This window comes from Ceratotherium simum, chromosome 8 (genome assembly GCF_057802395.1).
Source record: "Ceratotherium simum simum isolate JZ-2026a chromosome 8, ASM5780239v1, whole genome shotgun sequence".
Classification (NCBI taxonomy): domain Eukaryota; kingdom Metazoa; phylum Chordata; class Mammalia; order Perissodactyla; family Rhinocerotidae; genus Ceratotherium; species Ceratotherium simum.
Window position 1 is genome coordinate 4864652 of NC_141907.1, and position 22351 is coordinate 4887002.

Genomic DNA, 22351 nt, shown 5'->3' on the forward strand with positions numbered 1-22351 from the left:
AAGCACCCTCACCCACAGTCTTGCTGATGTGCCCTTTGTGCCCCACAGCAGCCTGCATTTCGCCCCATGCCCGCCTCTGACCCACTGCTTTGTGATTGTCTAGTTCTCTGTGCCCCAGTGAGACAGAGGCCCTGGAAGGCAAGGACTGTTGGCTTATCATCCTCCCTCTCAGCCAGCACAGTGCCTACCTAGCACATAATCAGTGCTCAATTTGTTGGATTAACATAATCCCAGTCTCATTTTCTGAACATAAGTATTACTTGAATGCCTATTATATATCAGGCATTGATAAGCCCTATGTCAGATTAAAAAATAATTTCGGGTAGAAAGAAGCTCTCTCAAGTAGGACCACTGAGGGAAATGACGGGGAGGCAGGCTTGTAGTCATGGAAGGACAGTACTACAGATCAGAGCTCTCCATCCCAGCGTGGACTCCATTGAGGGGGATTTCTCCAGTGATGCTGGAGGCTGGACTAGAAACCTCTAAAACAGATTATTTTATGAATGCTAAAATCAAAGCTTAAACATTTTTTCATCTCCTTGTCAAAGAGTACAGGGCCTGAAAATGCAGGCACAATAAAATCTGAGTGAGATATTATATGAAACTAGACTTTTTAAAAATTAGTCTGAGTTGGTGTCCCCTTGGAGGTTGCAGAAGGTTTTCTGCTTGTTTTTGGGACCACTGGCAGAAGTGAATCGGGCACTACCTGGATAGAGCCCGAGGCATCTGAAAAAGAAACACTTTCTCATTGGTAAACAAAAATCACTTGGTGACTTACCACTTTTGAGATTTTTAAATTATATAAGTGGAAATATATATATGCTTTCTTTTTTTATAATTTCACCTGCATCCATAATTTAGATTTTTGCCACTGGTGGGGGGTGCCTGTCCATAAAATAACATCAGAATTAATGCACCCCAATTTGGTGCTTTTTACGTTTTCAACTTTCCAATAGTCTTAATGTCAGTGATAAATCATGCAAATGCTATGAATGGACAGGACTACAGGAGACTTCTTCTGTCATGTAGGGGTGAAGCGTCACAGAAGCTAGCAGGAGCCAGGACTGGCAGGAACAACAAGTTCCCGTCTCCTACTTCCCATGTAATATTCCTTTCAAAGGGTCTAGTTTTTATTTAAATAACCAATGATTAAATATATGCATATTTTAGTGAATAAGTTAACACCTTCCTCAACTTTCTTTTTTTTTTTCCCCTCAAAGCCCCAGTAGATAGCTGCATGTTGTAGTTGCACATCCTTCCAGCCACTGCATGTGGGACTCGGCCTCAGCATGGCTGGAGAAGCGGTGCATCGGTGCGCGCCCGGGATTCGAACCTGGGCTGCCAGCAGCGGAGCGCGCGCACCCAACCCCCAAGCCACGGGGCCGGCCCTCTCCTTAACTTTTTAATTGATGAAGTTTTCTAATATTTCACCCCAAGAATGCCAAGGATGAATACAAAGAGGTATCTAGAAGAAGACACAGTGTAGTGCTTGAGAACAAAGACTTTGGAATCAGGCCGACCTGGATTCAGTTCTCTTCTGATTGTGACCTGGGATAAACACTTCAACTTTCTAAGTCTCAGTGTACTCACTTATAAAATGGGGATACCTTTATTTATAGGAAAAAAGGTCCAAATATGAAAAAACTTTTCTCTTCTCCGGGTGGTGAAATTATGATTTTTATTTTCTTTGTGCTTTTCTGTATTTCTAAATTTTATACAATGAATATGTATTTAGAGAAAAAATTCCCAATTTTTTAAATTCATAAGTTCACCAAGAGTGCAAGATACTAAAAGTTTACAAGTCTAGAGCATGGTTCTAGCTACCTATGGCAATGTTTCTTTTAATGATACAATTAGTTCAGCATCTTAGATTATTTTAATCCTCATGAGCCAGTGGATAGGTGCTAGGGACCCTTTTTAACCTTTGGTCACAGAAAAGGAAAATGAGGGCATTTAAATTTTCCTGCTCTTAACTTCTAGGCAAACTGCACTGTAAACTTGGGTTTATTTTTGGTTGGAGTAGTTTCTACCAGGAGCTTGGGAGCAGGGTCAAGAAGCTGAAAGACCAATGTTAAGAAATACTGTGAGGCTCTGGCATCAAGCCAAGGGGTATCTTGTTTTGTTGTGTTGTTCGAGGAGGAGGCCACTGCCCCTCCCTCCACAGGGAACCCTACAGGGCTCAGGCATCCTGGGAAAAGGGGCTTTGGCAGTTAGTCCTGAAGACAGGGAGAGCCTTGGCATGGCTATGGCCAGTGGAGCAGCCCCTGCTAGAGCAAGCTGGCTGCAAAGGCGGTGTTGCTCTTGGAGGATCCCATGGCAAAATGTGAACTACAGAGTGGCGCTCCAGGCCTCTCAGAAATATCTGGAGACGTTAAGTCATGGCCAAGTTACTGGGTGAGTGGGTGGGTAAGTGCTCTAGAGCTTCAGGCGGCCCCATCTGAGGACTTGCCTTGGCTCTAAGGGCTTCCCTCTGCTGGTCCACCTGGAGGCCAACGGCTCATCTCAAGGTCCAACTTGGTGTCACCTTGTCTCCCCACACTAGTGCAGCATCTCATTCCCTCTCTTGTCTTTGTGGCAGGCTCCACACTTTGGGTGGTGATTTTTGAACTGTCAGCCCCCGAGTTTCTCTTGGGAAAACATTCCACAACTTCTACCCCCACTGCTCCTGTATTTCCCCGAGGTCCTCCCCCAAGAGCCAGCAGTAGGGTGTGGCTCTGCCTCCTTCCCAGTGGGCATGGTGCCTTGCACACAGGAGGCACTCAGGCCAGTAAGTAAAATCCAGGGCTCACCCCAGACCCTGCACTTGGAGTTGAGGTCAGAGCTAGAGAAGGAAGGCTGCCAAAGGCCCCAAAGCCAACGTGTTCTCTGAGGAGGGGTGTTTCTGAGCGAGGGCTCAGGAGCCACAAGGCCCGAGCCTGAACCCCAGCTCTGCCACTAACCGGCTGTAGGAGCCCAAGGAGATCACTTTTCTGAGTCACACCTTTGAAATGGGGACAGTGACAGAGCTGCTGTGGAGATAACTGAGGTCATTCACAAAGCACTTAGCCCAGGATCTGGCATGAGTGGAACACCAAGCGAACCCCCGACAAACATGATTGTTGTCAACGATGACCACCTTCGTCTGTCATTCTCACCTCATAGCCTGTGGAGAATGGAAGAAAAAAACAGAGGCCCAAAGAGGCGAAGCAGTCCACTCGTGTGAAACTCGTGAGAAGGGCAGGGCACTGTTTCTGAGCCTTGTGCGGGGGCCAAAGACATCTGAGCAAATGCCCCGCAAGCTGCTCTGTCTCTGAGGGAAGACAGGCAGGGAGGCCAGGAAGGGGACAGGGTGGAGAGCTCCCCAGCACAGGCCCTAGGAAGCCCGAGGGCGACACACGAGGGGCAGCAGCGTCTGCTCAGGTGAGAGTCATGGAGAACAAGGATTCTCCTGGGAACCAGGGCACAGAAGAGAAAGCAGCCCTGAGGGCTCCGCACCTTCTAGCTGGGACTCAACCTGCTCCTCCCTGAGCCTCCCCGGAGTAGCTGGCCTGAAGAGCACCACCAGTACGTGAGCACTTGCTCTGCCTGGTCCTAAGCGACCTTGCGGACCATGGCACGCTCACTGCCACGGCAGCATGACTCACCTCCACTCCACAGGTGGGAACGGAGGCACACAGCGGCCCAGGGAAGAGCCCACAGTCACCCTCCGACTGGTGGTGGAGCTGGACCTCAGCACCTGCTTTACAAGGCTCTGAGCAGGTTTCTGAGGACAGTGGGAAGAGCCCAGTGGCCGGCACAAAGTAAGCACTGACTACCTGCTGGGCCGGGGCGCCAGGCTCTGGGAGTGTGAGCAGGGGAGTGTGGCAGACACGCGGGCCTGGGGGAGACGGGGGTTAAAGCCACAGGCAGAGGTCAAGCCTGAGAGGAGCAGCGAGTTTGGGATTCCTCTTCAGCTTGGAAGGGGCACACTGAAGTCTCGAATCCCTTGATCAAATTACCATAACTGTACAATCTTTTTGATTTAACTGAGCCTAATATGTGGATTTTAAAATACTCAAACAGCACAATGCTCAAAGTCAAATTTCTGCCGTACTTCAAGGTGAGAACTTCAATTTTAAACCAAACTACAGTGAACATAAGTAACAATTTTACATGACTTTTATTTAATAAAACCACATATTTACAATTCAAAAAGTCCTAATTTGATAGTTTACTAAATAAAATTAAAGGTTAACTGTACAAGCAATTAAAACATGATATGTAGCAAGTGTTATGAGGAGTTTTCTATCAGCAAACTATTTAAAATAGTCAAAAACTGAGCAGTTAAAAAGTACCTTTTCAAGTGAACATTGTTTCTAGATGAGATTTCAAGGACGAGTGGGGACGCAGCTCTTGACTCTAAAGTGCCAGTTCCACAGAGGTCCTGAACCTGAAGTCCTGGATTCTGAAAGCAATGGCCTGGGAAGGGGAAAGCGCAGACTCGCGAGGGGTGCGGCATTTCCATTTCTGATTCCAGTTTTCCTAAACGATAACGTCACACAGAGAAGCACAACGCTCTGTGGAAAGGGGCCACGTGACCCTGGACAGGGACTTAGGACTTCCCGGCCTCTGAAGCAGAAGCATCAAACCAGCAAGACCTCATGTGGTCCCTGAACAGGTCAGGAAAACCTGTTCTGAATTAAAGATTTGGTAGGTATTCCGGATGGGCATGGAATCTTGTTTAAAAGCTTAATGCATAAATGGTGCTATTCAAAAAGATTTAGGTCAAACTGTTGGACAAAAACGCTAGGGCTGGGTTTTGACTACACGTGAAGTTCCACAAATGCATTCTGAAGGAACTGCACACCGCCCCTTGTCACACTGCTTTCTGTCATGACTTAAGGAACATCTGTATGTACAGTAAGAAAATATATACATCTTTTAAGAACAGAAAGTCATGGAACAAAACAAAGTCCACGGGCGAGGAATGGTGTGATGGGGCTCAGCAGCCCGTCTCCCAGGCCTGGCTCAGTCTGGGTTACATTCAGCTTTGTGATGTCACGGAATGGCTGCGTCTGGAAGGTGCTGAGACCTCGGTGAAGACAGAACGCCTCCTCCAAGAGGTCAGGCAAGTCAGCGTTTAAAGGCTGAGGCAGAAGGTGTTACCCATGATGTTCTGCAACCTCCCTGGAGAATTCAGTTAAGAATATGAGGTGAAAAAGGCAATTCTAAGAAAAACAACACAAGGAACAGAGCTGGGATGGAAGGCATGAGGATGGCCACTGGCTCAGCAACTTGCTATTGCACCTAGAAGTGTCATCAGTGGACATGGCAGATATAGAAAACCTATAAAAATAATGCCGTATTAGGCTTTATCCCCCACCCCATGTCTTCTTGTTGTATGCTAAACTCTCAGAGCCGAGGGCGCTCCCAAATCAGAAATGAGATCAACCGTGGGACGCTCCCTGGGGTGAGAAGTATGGCTGAGAAGGGCTGGAGAGTGCCAGACTACACCACAGCACTTACCATACAACTAACAGTGCCCCAGAACCTGGTCTCCCCGGCACTCACAGAGACCAACACGCCAACAGGTTACACGTGCGAACCCGTCTCCACAGAGATTTGCCTGTCTTTTGGACTAGTCTGTGCAAACACTGTTCATTTCCTTGAATTTGGATAACCAAAGTTCTTAATATAAAGTTACCAAAATTAGTCAAGGAAAAGTTAGAACAAAGTTGCTAATGAACTTGGGGAAAACCAGCTAAAACGGGGAAAGGCTGATACTACGGATATTGAGGATTCTGTCAAGACCGTCTGGGCTGTTGGGTGTGTGTTGCTCAGTCCTCAGTCCTTACAACTGTCTGTCTTCATGCTCAATGCGTGAGGAGGTCATCACTGGCACTCAGGACGGATCCTGCCGTTCAGGTGACAAAGGAAAGAGGAGCATTCCATCAGAGCAAGGCAGGAGCTTCCCCCAGCTGTGTTGTTCCCTGGCCTCCAAAGAATGAGTAGGGTACAGGAGTAGGCAGGTCTTAACATCCTCTTTCCCTCCCCTTTGACTTAAAGGGAGGCTGTTTCCATTCTGTTTTCCATCAGCTCTTAAGCCTGTCTCGACTGTCACAGGCCTTCTGTGCCAACAGTTCTTCCTGCTCAATAGATGTAGGGAGCAATCTCTGGGAAGCAGGGTTCCCACTGGAACATAAGGGTGCATTTTCAGCCCTCGTGCTGTAATCTTATTAGGGCAACACAGTAAAACATCAACCTGAAGGTCAGGTTGAGGCCCGGGGAGCCCATGAGCACTCATCGGCGACTATCCTACGAGAGCCCATTTTCTTTTAATGTTATCATTGGTAGGTGGGCTTTAAAAACACGACCTCAAGCTTTGAAAAGATTATCTCAATAACTAAATCAGCCATCCCTTTCTTGCCTAAAATATGCAAATATGAGCCAATGACATCTCTGAGGTCTCCCAAATAACATTTCCCATGCACCAAGGAACAGTGTAATGTTCCTTCCAGTAGCTGACGTAGAAGCATTACAATTTAATTAACTTTTGCTGAAATAAGGGGGTGGAGGGGAATGAGCCACCGCCCTATTTTTAAACCATGCAGAATACGCAGTGGTTGGCCATGGTCAGCACTAGGTCATCACTCCACTGAGCTTCTTAAGGCTAAGCCTTGGTTTAATTCTTTAAAAGTTTGTTTGTTTGTTTTGTTTAAGGCCAACTCCAATGTTAGGAATCAAACATGAAAATAGCCCCTGTTCTTCTCAGCTGCCAGCATGTCCATCTGGAACAACACAGGTGCTGCATGGAGATCTGCTTTGGTGCCGAGCACAAGTCCACCTGCCGCCTCAGTGTCTGAGAGATGGGCTTCCTTTCTCCATTTCCCGGCTGTCCTTCTGCAATGCAGTCAGTACCTGGGAACCACAGGGAAGATGTCTGTGGGTGATCTGCAACACACACTGAGCACAGGTCCTGACAGGGGTAGTGACAGAGCAACCGCAGCAGCCTCCTAACTGGCGCCTCTGCCTCCCCACGGCTGCCGCTCCTGTTCTGTCTTCCCCGCCTACAGCCAGACTCATCTTCCTAACATGGAAATCCAACCAGCCATCTCTGGGCTGATGTCCTACAACCACTGCCCACGAGCCACAGTACCAACGTCAGGGCTACAGGGCTCTCCTCCTTCCACAATCCAGATCCAGCCTGTGTGCGCGCCACCACCAGGCCAGGCTTCCCACCCCAGGATGCTAAGAAGCCCTCCTGGCCTTTACACGCAGCTGTTCCCGCTGCTCTGTCCCTCCTCTTCCCCAGAAACACTGCATCGTTTTAAGGCCTAACAGACATCACTTCTTCTCACGCCTTCCTGAGCTTTCTCAAAGTAACTCAGTTCCCTTCTCTGTGCTCTCTCAGCTCTTGGTTAACACCTGTATCTTTTAAAATATTATATTCTACTGTGATTGCTTAATAACAGTGGTGACAATAACAACAGGCTCCACTTACTGAATGCCCACTCTACACCAAGCAGAGCACTCCTCCAGGCACTTCATGCACAGCATCTGTTTAATCCACAAGCAGCTCGGGAAGGTTAATACCTCATTGTAAGGAAACCGAGCAACAGATGCTCCCAGGAAGAACTTGCTCCAAGTCAAACAGCTCACACGGATTCAAACCCAGATTTGTCTGATTTCAAAACCAAGAGAATCTTTGTAGCACCAGTGCTCATCTACTCCTGCCAGGCACTCTGCCACTTTAATTGAATGACAAATTAGAAGGGGTAAAGTAGAAACATTTATGTAGGTTTCAAATAAGTTGCACAGAAGGACTAATGGTAGATAAAAGTCCCCCTCTCCTCTAAGTAAATGGGACTGCCAACCAAACGTAAACATCTGCTTGTTCTGTAAAGCTCACCAAGGTCTTAACCTTAAGAACAGCATTTAAGAGAAATGTGTGTGGACCACAACTCCCATGGGACTTGGAACTGTATACTACTCACTGATGCCCATCCCCCACAGCCACCGTCAGGCTAACTCCTATCACTAACCCATTATTAGAAAACGTCCTACTATTCAATAACCTCTGACCTAGTTTTAACGAATAATTTTTACCTAGTCCCTAAAACATAAGAAGCAAAATGACAGATCTGGGTTTAACCCTCCCCTCGGTGTGTGTATGTGCGGGTGGGCGGAAGCACCAGTGAAATAGAAAGGAAGATCAGCAGAGCCGTGACTGTACCAGCTGGAAAGTCAAGGTAGCAACAGTCCTATGTGTTGAATAAAGGCCACTGGAAAAGGCCCTGGCTTTCTGCAGCTGCTTCAGAAAACCACTATATGCAACCCCATCAGGGAAGACTCCAAAGCACATCCTCACACATGGGGCCAGCTTCATGGGTGTGCACCCTGGGCTGTCAGCAAGGGCCCCAAACTCAGAGGGGGACCCGCTTAGCTTAATGCTCTGCAGTCGCCATTTTGAAATTCTTAATAATTCTGAATGTGTGGCCCCACATTTTCATTAGACACTGTCCATTTATTTATCAGAGAAAAGCTCCTCCCTCTCATCAGATCCTTGATAATTATATAGCCAGTTCTGCTCACACTTGAGCTGAGTTTATTTTTTAACAGCTTTATTTATATATAATTCACATATCACATAATTCACCCATTTAAAGTGTAAAATTCAATGGTTTTTAGTCTATTCACAGATACGTGGAACCATCACCACAGTCATTTTAGAACATTTTTGTCACCTACAGAAGAAACCCCACATTCTCCAGCTCCCACTGCCCTGGCCCCCATATCTCCCCATTCCCTGATAACCACTAATCTGCTTTCTGCTCTACAGATTTCCCTGTTCTGGACTGCATATGAATGGAATCATACAGTATGTGTTCTTTAGTGTCTGGGTTTTTCACTTAGGATAATGTTTTCAAGGTTCATCCACACTGTAGCATGTATCAGTACTTCATTCCTTTTTATGAACCTAATGTATTTAGTATTTCAGAAGCGCAACTCATATCACCCTAGGCACCCAACAGTGCCCCCTCTCCATAAAATCAAGAAGAGTATGTCATGGTATTATCCAAGGTCCCATCACAGCACCTGTGCCTCTTCCCAACAGACACTGACAGGAAGGGAGTCTGCCAGCCAAAGAGAGCATCGCATAACGGGACAGGAAGGAGAGAAAGGAACACCTCTGGAGGCAAGACAAAGGGCCCTGGTGAGAGGGGAAGCCTCTCTCTAGTTAATAACCAGGCACTTTTAAAAGGGTGAATTTTATAGTACGTAAATTACATCTCAATAAAGCTGTTATAAAAACAAGCTGCTAAGATCAAAGAGTGATAGTCTGATCACCTATGAAGTAATCAGGCCAAACATAAAAACTCGGAACCTGATCAAGCCTTTAGATCTGTCAATTTACAGGAAACACAGAGTATAGAGAGGACCACATTAACCACCACCACAGGGATACAACCAGCAAAACCACACTGTGGGAAACACTAGAGGACAAATGACCTCGATTCTTCAATAAATAAAGGGAGGGGGAATAAAAGGAAAGGTGGGGTAGCCTATATACTTAAAAAAGACTTAAAAGATCTTTCAATCAATCGCAACAGGTGGACGTTATTTGGATCTTGATTCAAACAAAATATAAAGCCACTGATGACACTTGAAACAATTAGAAATCTGAAAACTGACTGGATATCTGACAGGTGCATGGGGGTCTGGTATTCTGTTTTGTATGTATTTTAAATCTTCCACTAATAAAAACAGTAAATCAGAGGCTGACCCGGTGGTGTAGCAGTTGGGTTTGCGCACTCTGCTTCGGTGGCCCCAGCTTTGCGGGTTCAGACGAACCACGTATCAAGCCATGCTGTGGTGGCGTCCCACATATAAAACAGAAGAAGATGGGCACAGATGTTAGCCCAGGGCCAATCTTCCTCAGCAAAAAGAGGAGGATTGGCAACAGATGTTAGCTCAAGGCTAATCTTCCTCACCAAAAAAAAAGGCAAATCAGGAACAAGCATTGTTTGCCATATATGGGAAAGTACAAGCCTCCACAGATATCAACCAACTAGGACCTGTCAGGCAAATCTGGAGCATATGCAGGGTCAAGAACCAAGGTTTTATGTTTTCCTTTTTGCATGATAAGGACTTGGACTCAGACAACACTGGCCAATCCCACAGGGACAAGACCTAAGAGAGACGTCCAGAGAGCAACCTAGAAGTAGGCCCAGGCTGGACATGCTCCTTCACTATCAGCTCAGCTGCTCCGCTAACCTAGCCACTAGAGAGCCAGAGCAACACATACCAGGGAAACCAGGGCAGGACCTTTGCCCTGGGAAGCCATCCTCCCACCCTCCTCAAGTGAATGCTGAGGGTACCCGGTTCACCTCTCTCAGCCTCCTGTGTTTATCAGCGAGATGGAGACAATCCTACCCACCCAGCCCAGGGCACACCCACGGGGGGTGGCGGGGAGATGTAGAGGGGGTGCTCAGTGAGTGGCAGTACCCTTCACTTTCTGTCTCTGGCATTTAGAAAAAGGGCAGAAGAGAGGAGCTTGGTTTACAAAACGCTTCCAACAGATGGAGGGTACCTTGACGGCAGACTAGAAGTTCTGACCTCTCAATGCCACTGCAGAATGGGTGGGAAGGCTTTTATTATCCACTCCCTCCATCTGACAGAGAGCCAAAGACGAAATGACTGCCCAAGACCTCATGGCAGAGACAAGCCTCAAACCCAGGTCTCCTCACTTCCAGCCCAAGAACTACTTTAGAAATGACTGTTTTTTCAAAGAGCACTCTGAATAATGTACTTCCCAAATTATACTACTGAGCCAGCTACTCTATGAAAAAGGGAAACAAAAAGATCCATTTACCTGAGCCCACTTCTTGTTTCGACTTTGCATCTGAATTGTAGCAATGGAAGCAAAGAATTCTTCTGCAGGCAGGTCTTCAGGCAGCCTCGTCAGGAACTGGGCTATGTGAATGAAGTCCATCTTGGTCAGGATGTCCTCGAACAGCTTCAGGATGCCCAGGGCCGTGCGGAACAGAAACTCTTCCCCATCACGACAGAACACATCCCATATACGACAGGCCAGATCAAGGGGCAAAGATTTACTATATAAGGTAAAGATCCTGGGGAAAAAGTATGAGTTTTTCAGATTTTAGATGGCACAAAGAAAGAGCTTAGAACTCAGGTCTAATCTATTAAAAATGCTCCCTGAGTTAGTCACTTTCATACTTAGATATATGGGAGTACGCACGACGCCCACATTCATTCTGAAGGCCAATTTAAAAATTTTATAAAACAGCATTATTAGCTTTCACACAGAATCTCAAACACCATACAATTTCTCAATTATTGATACTGATTACTTCTATATGCAACAGATATCTATCGAGCACCTACTGTGTGCTTACTCTGTGGTAGGCGCTACATATGAGGTTAACAAGGCAGACAGAGCTTAGTGTCTGGGGGGAATAAAAACAGTAAACAGAAATTTACAATTCAGTGTATACACATACACATCACTTCTGAAGATTACTATATACTTTTCTCCCAGTAGGGGTCAGCAAAGGAACAAAGTAAATCTTTCCCAATAAATTTGACCATGGATTACAAGAAAATTTAACAATGCAAACCACCAGATGAAAAAGTAAAATACAGATATGTAATCCCTTAAGAAAATGTGATAATCACAATCCAAACTACCAAACAAATACAATCTTGAGTGATCAATTGTGCTACCAGCTTTAATAATTTCTAACCTGGAGCATGCCTATGTCACAAAGCAAGGCGAGTCCAGGATGAGACGCAGTCCAAACTGATTCTCTGTGAATCCATCCTCCTTCCTCAGCTGTGAGATGCAGCCTGGCTGCCATCCCCAGGGGGTCTCCTGACCCTGAGACCCAGCTAGATGCTCCTTCCCACTCTCGGTCTCTCTATCCTGGTGCTTATCACAATGCCCTGTGTTTGCTTCTGTCTTCCCCGCAGAGACGCTCAAGAGGAGGGACCCTGCCCAGTTCATCTCCATCCTCAGCATCTACACAGTATCTGCAATCTTTGCTGAAGAAGCAAATGGGTGGACAAGCTCCCAATCTGCTCTAGATGTCAGAGATGGTAATTTTTTCACTACCTTCTCATCAGTACTAGTACTCATTAGAAGTGATTCTCAACTGGTGGGGGACATTTCCTACTCTGGAAAATCACTCGTCCACAATTTCAGCATTTCGTTAGTGCCAATGTCGGCTTGAGAGACATGGGGGCCCATGAAGTCACCTGAGCTCAGGTGCTGGACTCAGACTGTGGGGATGCCTTGGTCAGGAGGTGATGTCATCAAGCCTTCAACAGCGAGACTCGCACTTTCTTAACATAGATTCCGTCCGAAAAATTATACCATACTGGCAAATCTGCTCCCAAGTCTCACAGGCAGTTTATTCCAAACCCTCCCCTGCAGACTGCTCTGCCCCAGAAACAGCCTTTCCTCCAGGACCCAGAGGAACACTTACGCAGTTAAGGGCTTGCACTCAACACAGAATGCTAATTAAGACCAATAACGTTCTAGGCTATCCCCCGTCAGTGCTTTAAAACTCGAAGAGATTCAAGGAAGGCACTTGTGTTGTTAGCGCCGTTGAATCGATTCTGACTCCTAGTGACCCTGGGTACAGCATAGTGGAACCCTGCCTGATCTTTTTTGCACCATCCTCTCACCTTCCGGTGCTGTATCAGACGATGCTCTGCTGCTATTCACAGGGTTTTCATGGCCAGTTTTTTCAGAAGTGGGTGGCCAGGTCCTTCTTCCTAGTCTGTCTGAGTCTGAACCCTGTCCACCATGGGTGACTGCGCTGGTATTTGAAATACCAGTGGCACAGCTTTCAGCATCACAGCCACATACAGCCGCCACAGTGTGACAACCAACAGACAGGTGGTGTGGCTCCCTGACCAGGAAACGAACCCAGGCCATAGCAGTGAGAGCCCTGAATCTTAACTACTAGACCACCAAGGCTGGTTGAGAAAAGCATAACAATTTAAATTTCATTCAACTCAGATGATGAAATAGGGAGACAGATGTCACAAAAACCTCTACACCATAAAAACAATGACAGCTAAGTTTAAACTGAGGACCTACTGTGTGCTGTGCACTACACTGGGCACTCCAGAACATACATCATTCAACAGTCAGGACCACCCTGTGAGATGGATTCTTTTATCGCATTTTACCTGAGGGAACTAAGCCTCAGATGATAAACTACACTGCCCCAGGTCCTGCGGCCAGTAAGTGGCAGAGCTGGACTTGGAACCTGACCCCAAAGCCCATGCCCCAATCACTCGGACTGCGCTATCCGCCATCAGCAACACACTGCCGCAGCCCTGCTAGGGCACTTTGTTTTTAAAAGTCGCCACAAGCCTTCAACCTGAGCTTACTGTCTCAAAACAGAAAACCATTTCATCATTTGGTCTAGAAAACACAGGCAAAGAGAGATCCAAGAGATCTTTTGTTTCTAGCCTCAATCTAGAGAAGATTCTAAATTCTATCTGGAAGACGTGGTTATTAATGATGCTATAAAAAAAGTGAAAAAGAAGTGACCTAATCCATGACACTTCTTCTTATCTGCCAGTTCACATGTGGAAATCAAACTCTTACATCTTAAAGCAGTCTTAACTAAGAAATGATCGGCAGACAGAGTAGCTATGGGCAAAGAACGGGGAGAGTAACAGCAAAAGAAATTTCTTCAACGTAATAGTCCTGAGTTCAGATTTGTGTTTGGAACTCTATAAAAATTAAGCCAACATCTGAATGACCAAGAATGCCGGAGTCAATGCCCTGATGCCCATCTACCTGATCTTCACAACCATCCTAGGCATTACCATTTCTCCATGAGATAACTGCCTGAGATCTGAGCCCTTCTGATTCTAAGCAGGTCAGTCCATTCGTCATAAATATTTTTTAAAGCCCACTACTATATGCTAGTCACTGTTCTTTGGTGATGAGGATACACAGCATCAAACTAAACATACAACATTCCCTGCCCTTGGGGGTGGAGGGGATAAATAAAATGCACAGTACGTCAGATGGCGATTTAAAAACAAGCAGGACAGGAGATCGAGATTGCCAGCCTGGGTGTGCATGTGAGTGCATGCACAGACACACACTTCTAAACAGGATGGCCAGGAACACATCACTGAAAAGTGACACTTCTGTGAAGCCCTGAAGAGGAAGCTGCAAGCATGAGAAGAGGTCTGGAAAGCATCCAGAGGAAGCAGTGAGTTCACAAGCTCTAAGGCAGGAGCAAACCTGGCACATCCAAGGAAGAGCAAGGTCACCAGCCTAAAGCCAAAAATAGCAAAAGGGAGAACACAGGAAGATGGCCTCAGAGACCAGGGCCAGCATGGGCACAGCCTGGTCTCCAGGTCTTATTCTACAGGAAACGGAAAACTAGTGGAGGGTCCCACCAGAGGAGGGCCCTCGTCCACTGTGCTGAGAAGCACCTGTCAGGGACCACAGGCTTCACCGGGCGGCCAGTGAAACAATCCAGGCAAGGTCGGAGCAGCACAGTAGCCGTGGAGGTGGCCAGAAGTAGAGAGAATCTGGATAGGTTCTGCAGTGGATTTATCTCGTGGAAAATGCAATAGAGGAGTCAAGGACGCTGGGTTTTTTGCTGAGCAATTCAAAGGATGGAGCTGTCATTTAAGGAGATACGGATTCCCTGGATTTGACAGGAAGGTCAAGAGTTGAGTCTGAAGACATGTTTAAGTTTAAGCGTCAGACATCTAACTGGATAAATGAATGAGAGTGGGGTTCAGGGGAGGGCTCTGGGCTGGTGACAGTTTCTATACAGATGGTACCACATAAAGGAGGTATTATAGGATCAGAGAGTGAAGAATGTCAAATGTTGCTGAAAAGTCAAGTAAGACTGAGAATTGATCACCAACTATTTACTTCATGTAGAAAAGTATATCATTTACTATTTTTCATGTAGTGAAATGGAATTATTAAGGCCCTGAATGTTATTATATCATAAATAAAATGTGCTTTTAAAAGAAAAACACGGTTTAATTTTCACCTGGCAAACATCTACTCATCCATATCTCGGCCTAGATGACCCTCTCTTGGAAGGCTGTTTCCTGGCCCATGGACTAAGCAGGGTTTCCTGTTCGATGTTTACACTGCACCTCATGCATCCCCTTTCATAAGAGTTATCCAATGCGGATGGACACCCCCAGCTACCTGCCCTCTACCTCACTCACCCTTCCCTCCTTCTGAGCCTTGCAGACTCCAGCAGGCCTTTCAGCAACCAGCTCCCAGCCCCTGGGCTCTAGTCTCCGCAGCCTCTCCCAGCACACGCTCCATCCTAAGAGCCCAGTGTCACTAAGTGCTCTGTGTCCTCTGCTCTAGACTGCCAGTGCCTCAAGGGCAGACACCTCTGCATGGGTGCGTGCAGTCTCGGAGCAGTGAGGGTATTCTCTGACCCTCTCCTACAAGTGGGACTGCTCAGCCATGCTACACGGTCCTCATGCTCCCTCCCTTTCCTCTCACTTCCCCTTCCACTTGAAAACCATTCATTACCAGCAGCTTTCAAATGCTTGACTGTATTTTAAACCACATTTAAATTAAAAAACCAGCTGTGAATAGGACACTAAAACAATCCTCTCCTGGTTTCCTCTCAGAAAAGCAGTTAAGCAGGCACCATTCAGGCGGCTGAGGAGCTCACTCAGCTCCCATGGGGCTGAGGAGAGCCAGCACCAGCACCAGCCCAGGGCCCTGGAAGCTGACACCAGGCTCTGTCCTGATCCCACAGAAGCCCTGCCCTGGGATCAGGACCGCTCCCATTACAGCACCAGGAACAAGAGGGCTGCCTGCCGCATGGCCCTCCTCGTCTCAAGCCCTTCAAGCCTACTCGCCCCAGGACACTGGGCCTCACCCTGCTCCAAGCAGGGTGCGTGTGGGAGAAGCAGACACAGGTCTTCCCAGGACTGCTGCGGTGTTCTTGCCATAACAGCAAGAGAGAATTCAAGGATTTTTCTCCCCCAAGTAATGTTTGTTTTTATCCCCTGGACCATTCCATATTATTCACTGCATATGAAAAATGGTAGTTTTAGGTACAAATTCAACTAACGCAAAATAATGTATTTCTATGTTGCTAGACTAATGAAACGGCTACAGGCTTATAAAAGACACCAAACACAAGATGGATGTATCTATTTCCCCCATAATGTGTGTGGGAGGAACAGGACAGTTTTTTCCTGTCAAACTTTCACAATTTCCAGAAAACCTTATCAGGCAATGTCTATTTTAAGTGCTTGTCTGAGTTCACAGGAAAGTAAGGGAGCGTGGCGGGGGAAGGGAGAAGGGCAGTTCACCACTTCTGAAGCCAGCTACGGAAGCAAAAGCTCATTCTCAGAAACCAACGATGAAGGACTGACAGCTACCCTGGTCCACTCCTCAGAACCCAGGGTGGGCGCAAGTAATAGAGCCGACAGGAAGCACTTGCTTTCCTGCTGGGCACTGCTTTGTAAACTTCTACCTGGATTATCCAATTTAATCCTTCCTACGACCCCATGAGGAAGGACAATCATCATCTCCATTTTACAGATGAGGAAACTGCAAATAAAGGGAGGTTGTGGGAAAGCAGATTTTAACATGAGGTAAAAGGGTAAAGGTCATCTAGCAGTCTCATCTGTTGAGAAGCCACAACCAGAAACTTGGATCTTCAAGGCCTGACACCACCAATTTCCAGCTTGTCCAACTTTTCCCATCCTAACTGGTTCCTAAGATTATGAGCCCCCCTAGACGGCAGAGGACATGGCCCCGAACCCCTCCACCCCATGATGGTGCCCCGTGTCCCGAAAAACTCAGAGAAGCAGTTAGAATAGACACCGCTAATGGAGAATAGAGGTACTACTTAGCCTCACTAGATTTTGTGAGGATTACATAAAACAACATTAAACACCCAATATCAAGAGCGTTCATTAAAAATTGGAGGTAGCTATTTAAAACTCAGTTCCAACTTAGTTAACATGCCCAACCCCTACCGCCTCCAATCCCAGAAGCCATTAGACAGATCCACCTCTGTGTCCCCAGAGCACCTTCTAACTTGAGCCCAAAGGCACTCTCACCTTATGTCCCAGCACCTAGTAGGAGCCAGCAGACACTGGGTAAATAGTACGAACCCCTGCATTAGAATGCAGGCTCCATCTTCAGCCAGGCCGGGGAGCACCGGTGATACACAGGCCGTGTGGGCTCTTCCTGCGAGCAGGTTTCCCTCCTGCAGGCTTGGAATCCTCCTCCCTCCACACACACTTACAAAGGCCCCAGTGTATGCCACATGCTATCCTGGATGCTTGGGAACTCAGCAGGACAACTCCTGATCTTGAGGGGTTCTTAGGCAGACCCGTAATCCAAAAGTTAAAAGCAATAAATGAAATGTGTGCAAGATACGATGGAAACTGAAATCTTCCAACAGTAATTTCACCTTGAACTTTTCCTTTAAGGCAGAGATTCAGTGTAATGACAGAATCTCCAAGTATCACTACACATGATTTCAAGAAACATTAATCATGATCTGGAATGTGCTGCTTGATTCTTTTTTTGTGTGTGTGTGTGAGGAAGATAGCCCTGAGCTAACATCCGATGCCGATCCTCCTCTTTTTTTGCCGAGGAAGATTCGCCCTGAGCTAACATCTGTGCCCATCTTCCTCTACTTTATATGTGACACCGCCACAGCATGGCATGACAAGTGGTGCGTCAGTGCGCGCCTGGGATCCGAACCCACGAACCCCGGGGCTGCCGAAGCAGAGCATGCGCACTTAACCTCTTGAGCCACCGGGCTGTCCCTGCTTGATTCTTTTTTTAATTCAAGATTATTTATTACAAAACCCACTCAGGCCTCCAAACAATCCTGCCATTTGACATCAATGGGAAATATTTTGATAAGTTTAGTGACTGCATGTCAGTCCTCCCACAAAATGTGGATACCTGAACACTCAAAACTGTGGAAAGACAAATACAATTGGTGAGACCCTGTTCTGACCCTTGCATGTCCTTGTGAGAGAGAAGAGTGGCAAGCCACACTAAATAAGATCCCTTGCCAGGAAGGTGGTATCAGCAAGTAAATCTAATTCTCAAGCATGAAATCTCTGTAACCCATTGGGCACACAACACCCACAAGTCCACATGGAGAAATGCCAAGCACCCAAGTGGGCCTCAGGCTGGATTCTGCGTATTTTAAACCCAGGAAGGAGCCCCTCGGGAACAGAGACATTCCTTGATCTAAGCCTCTGAGCCAAGCACAGGGCCAGGCACTGGGGACACAGAGGCGACAGGCAAAGCTAGGTCTATTACAGGAGCAGCAAGAAACAGATGATACTCTGAGAGTGGGCCAGTGCTGTGAGGGAGGGACGCATAAGCTATCGGGGTAGAGGGGAGAGGAGAGAACATTCTGGAAGAATAACTCTCAAACCGTGCTAGGGAATGTCCTATAAATCTATAATGTGATAATCCATGGGGCAGAGAAACTATCCTGGGAATGAAGATGGAACAATTCCTAGCTGGCCTCTGGTGGGCAGACAGTGTGGCAGGAAAAAAAGATTTTGTCATCTTATTTGAGCACCCACACAGCTCGCCCAGGACACTCAGCTGGCCAAACCACATGGGCTGCTCAACTCTCTGACATGGAGCAACAGAAAAAGGCTTTGTTGCTCAAACAGTTAGTTACTGGAACGCTAGAATTTATCATGTTTTACAGACCACATGCACAGTACAGATCCACCACGAATATGCAATTCGGAAGCAGGCCCGGCTCTCAAAGGTGTGAATGTGGCTTCTGGGAAGAGAATGTGACACAGCAGAAAAAGCAAAGATTCTGGAGTCAGACTGACCTGGACTGCTCACAAGGGACGTGATATTGGGTAAGGGGCCTCAGTGGCTTCCTTTGTGCTAAGACATATATATATCTGCTCCAGACACCGTGAAGAGGAAACAAAGCAATGAAGGTCTCTGAAACGTCAGCTTCCAGGGCAGGCCCTAAGCAAAGTCTCTTCTCTCCCTGTGCTTCCTCCCTACTGTCCACCCTATTTCCGATCTCAGCTTTTATCTAACCTTTGGAACCTGACCAAGAGCCTGAATCCCTGCAGACCACCTATAAAGGTGAACTGCAAGGAACAAATCATGAATGCATGGTTTTCCTGTGCTTAATTCAACTTCAACATTTACTAAGGACTTACTACGTGCCTAGCCCTGCGCTGGGACTGCAGATAGAGACAATGTTCCACCCAGTCCTTATTCTAGAAAGCAGTCAAGCATTTCATCAAGAATAAGCCAACCCCTGCAGAGGCCTCATCAAAGCACAGCAGGCAGCATTCACGAGGCGTCAGGCACCAACCACGTCACATCATACAGGTCTCAGCAGTGGAATCCTTGGAGCTTCCTTTTCATTCAGACACCCTGTACTCTGCTCCACTTTTCATCACAGACAAATCTGACCCATGTTTTACACTCCTCAAGAGCATCATCAGTGTGCTGACGCTACCTCTGGAGCCTGAGCTCTGGGACTCGCCTCTTGGGTTATGCTGCCTGATAATAAAATCCCTTAGAAAGGACTCCGTGGGAAATGTGCAAGCTCCGGAACTGGCAACTTGAGTTTGAGTACCAGCTCCGCCATTTGGCTACCCACATGACCTGGGGCAACTCACTCTGCCTCTCTGAGCATCTGTAAAACAGAGGCGTAACGATTCACTCCAAGGGGTTGTTCTGAAGGTTAAATGAGATCATGTGTGAAAAGCATGGAGTCAATAAATGTGGGTATTACCCTTGGCCTCTGCCCCATTTGGATCATAACCATCTTCAGACTAGACCTGAAATAGTCAGGCATCTTCCAGGACAGCGCTTTTCACACTGCTAGTCATGCCACAGGCAATGGTTAGTGCACTGTGAAATCAGAGTGGATTATTACCAGCATTTTAAAAAAATAAACAGAACAGAATAGGAAATTTCAGAATGCTTTACACATAGTAAAAGCTAGGTATTGTTTCATGAAACTTGTTTCAATCATATGTACATATTAAGTTCCTGCACACACGGCCACACACTGGGTCCTGACATAAAATTTATCTCCTTTTGGAAATCAGGGTGAAAAAAACTTGAAAGAGACTATTCTAGGACAGTGCTTTCCAAACTTCATTTTTAGCCTGGAATCCTAAGACTCTAACTTGGGGGCCTAAAATAGATAAGGTAGAAGGTAAAGACTCTGGTCCTGCCTGATCCTCTCCTGACACGCTCACCTAGTGATTACGGACTCCAAGCCCAGGAATCTTCAAGGTTAGAGTTCACAGTCAAATTAACAGTGTGGGTGCACAATGTGGGTGCGGAGGGGCAGCCTATGCAAGAGTTGAGTGTTCACGGTGTGGAGAAACCATTATTTGTTAATGGTGCCCTTTAAGGCAGGCCTCAAACACTTCCACCAAGCACAGCCAGACAGGCCAGCCCAGCGTCCCCACCAGTGGCCACTTCATGGCCTGATGTTTACTATCCTGCAGTGACACCAGGACTTGTGGCTTCAGCTATCAGCTCCAACCTCCAAACTCTCGTTCCCAGCAAGAATTCAGCAGAATCTGAGCAGCCTTAGGGTTTAAGACAGAAGCAACACATGCCAAGAATCTTAAAGGCTCAATCCCAAGAGTGCAGAAAAGTCTGCTTTATTTAAGGAGCTAAGCCTTATTTCAGATGATATTCAGATTTTACTTTCTAGAAGCAAGCCTTTGCCTCCTGAAGAAAGTGAGCAAAAAAAAAAAATCAAACCATTATCTGTTCCACCATCAGTTTTGGATTTACTAAGCAAGTTCACGCTGAAGCCTAAATGGGCCTTTTTGGTGGAGGGACATCTTTCCTCCTGTAGAGCCTCTGCTGTAAGTTGGGGGTGGTGGTGCCTGAGAGTCACCTCACAAGGCCCTGCAAGGTTAATCATCGCAGTTGAGAGATGAGGAAACCGGTTCAGAGAGATTTAACGGCCTCACCAAGGCTATGAGGCAAGTAACGAGAGAGGCTAGGGTGTAGGCTGGGACTGCAGGATTCCAGAACCACACTCATCCCACCACAACGACCTGAGAGACTGCTCACTTTGTTCCTCAAGTCTACCATCAGCCTTCTTACCTGGCCCCCAAATTCCGGAGCTCTCTGAGGTAACATCCCACCCTTTCCTCAGGCGACCAATCCACCTCTGTATGAAGGCTTGTCTGGTCTACTGCTCCATCCCAGAACTCTCTGGAACCTCCCATCTGTGTGTCTATTTGAATGTCCAGTAAGAACCTCAAAATCATTGTGTTCAAAACCAAATCCATTAACCACCTTACCAAATCTGGACCCTCTGTGTTTCTGATCTCAGCTGGTATCACCAGCAACCATCTCACCAGCTGGACACTCAAGAGCAGACCACGATTCTGCCTTCTCTTTCATATCCACTAAACTTTCATCAGGACCCACAGCTTCCCTCTCTCGAACATCCCTCCAGTCCCTACTTTCCACCGACTTCTGCAGCCTCAGCTCAAACCCTGGTCTTTTTTCCTTAATTTGTTTCTGCCTCCAGGCTCCCCTGCCTCCCAAGTAACTAAAACTCACTTCTGGATATAACCCACCTCCATCCTCAACAGAAGCAAAAGCCTTCAACTGTTCACACTGACCTCCATAATCCTGCCCAAGCTCCTCAGCTTGGCATCTGAGATCCACCAGAGCCTAGCCTCCCAACCTCCCACCTGCCACTCTCTGCCCTTTACTTCAGGCTCCAGCATCACCAAATGGACTGCTCCAGCCCTGCTAATTCTAGATACCACACGCTGCTTCTCATCATCACACGTTGGCTCAAGCTCACGTGTTACCTCTACGTGCTCTGACTTCTAAACCCAGGTCCAGGGCCTCTGTCCTTCTTCCCTTCCTTCAGAGACAACATTTATCACATGCTGTACACCTGCCCATGGACACGTCTCTCCCTCCAGACAAGAGCTCCTGACAGGCAAGCGCTGCATCTTGCACAGCACCCCTCTCCAGATCCTAGCAGACAGCCTGGCACAAACCTGGTGCTTAGCGATATTTTGTTTAATGAATGGATAAATGGCACTTTGAAAACAAATAGGTCCCAGACACCATTTGTCCCCTTCAGGGCATTCAGAAGGACCAGTTAGAGAGGCACAGATAGTAATAAAAAACAGCTAACAGTGCTAAGTCGAGGACTAGCAGAGCAGGAGCTTGGAAAACAAAGGGCAGCTCAAGTGCAGGGTGGCCGGGGAAGACGGTGAAGCAGGATGTGGGAGTTCAGCTGAGCCCTGAAAGAAGGGGGCAGTGAGGACAGTGAAAAAACGGGGACAAGGACATAAGAAAACACTCTGAATACACATGGAAATGCAG

The 22351-nt window shown here is 47.0% G+C and overlaps 1 protein-coding gene across 3 annotated transcripts in view; it reads right to left on the bottom strand.

Annotated features, from left to right (window-relative positions):
- Window positions 1-4119: 4119 nt before the first annotated feature.
- The window catches only part of TBC1D14 (TBC1 domain family member 14), a 106408-nt gene continuing 88176 nt past the window's right edge, over window positions 4120-22351 (bottom strand). For all 3 annotated transcript variants that reach the window (XM_087434883.1, XM_014788860.2, XM_014788861.2), the window contains 2 exons: window positions 10832-11090; window positions 4120-6876 (listed from right to left, as the gene is read on the bottom strand). In XM_087434883.1, coding sequence (XP_087291009.1) covers window positions 6811-6876; window positions 10832-11090 — 325 coding nt within the window. In that variant the 3' untranslated portion in view covers window positions 4120-6810. The remainder of the gene's footprint in view (window positions 6877-10831; window positions 11091-22351) is intronic.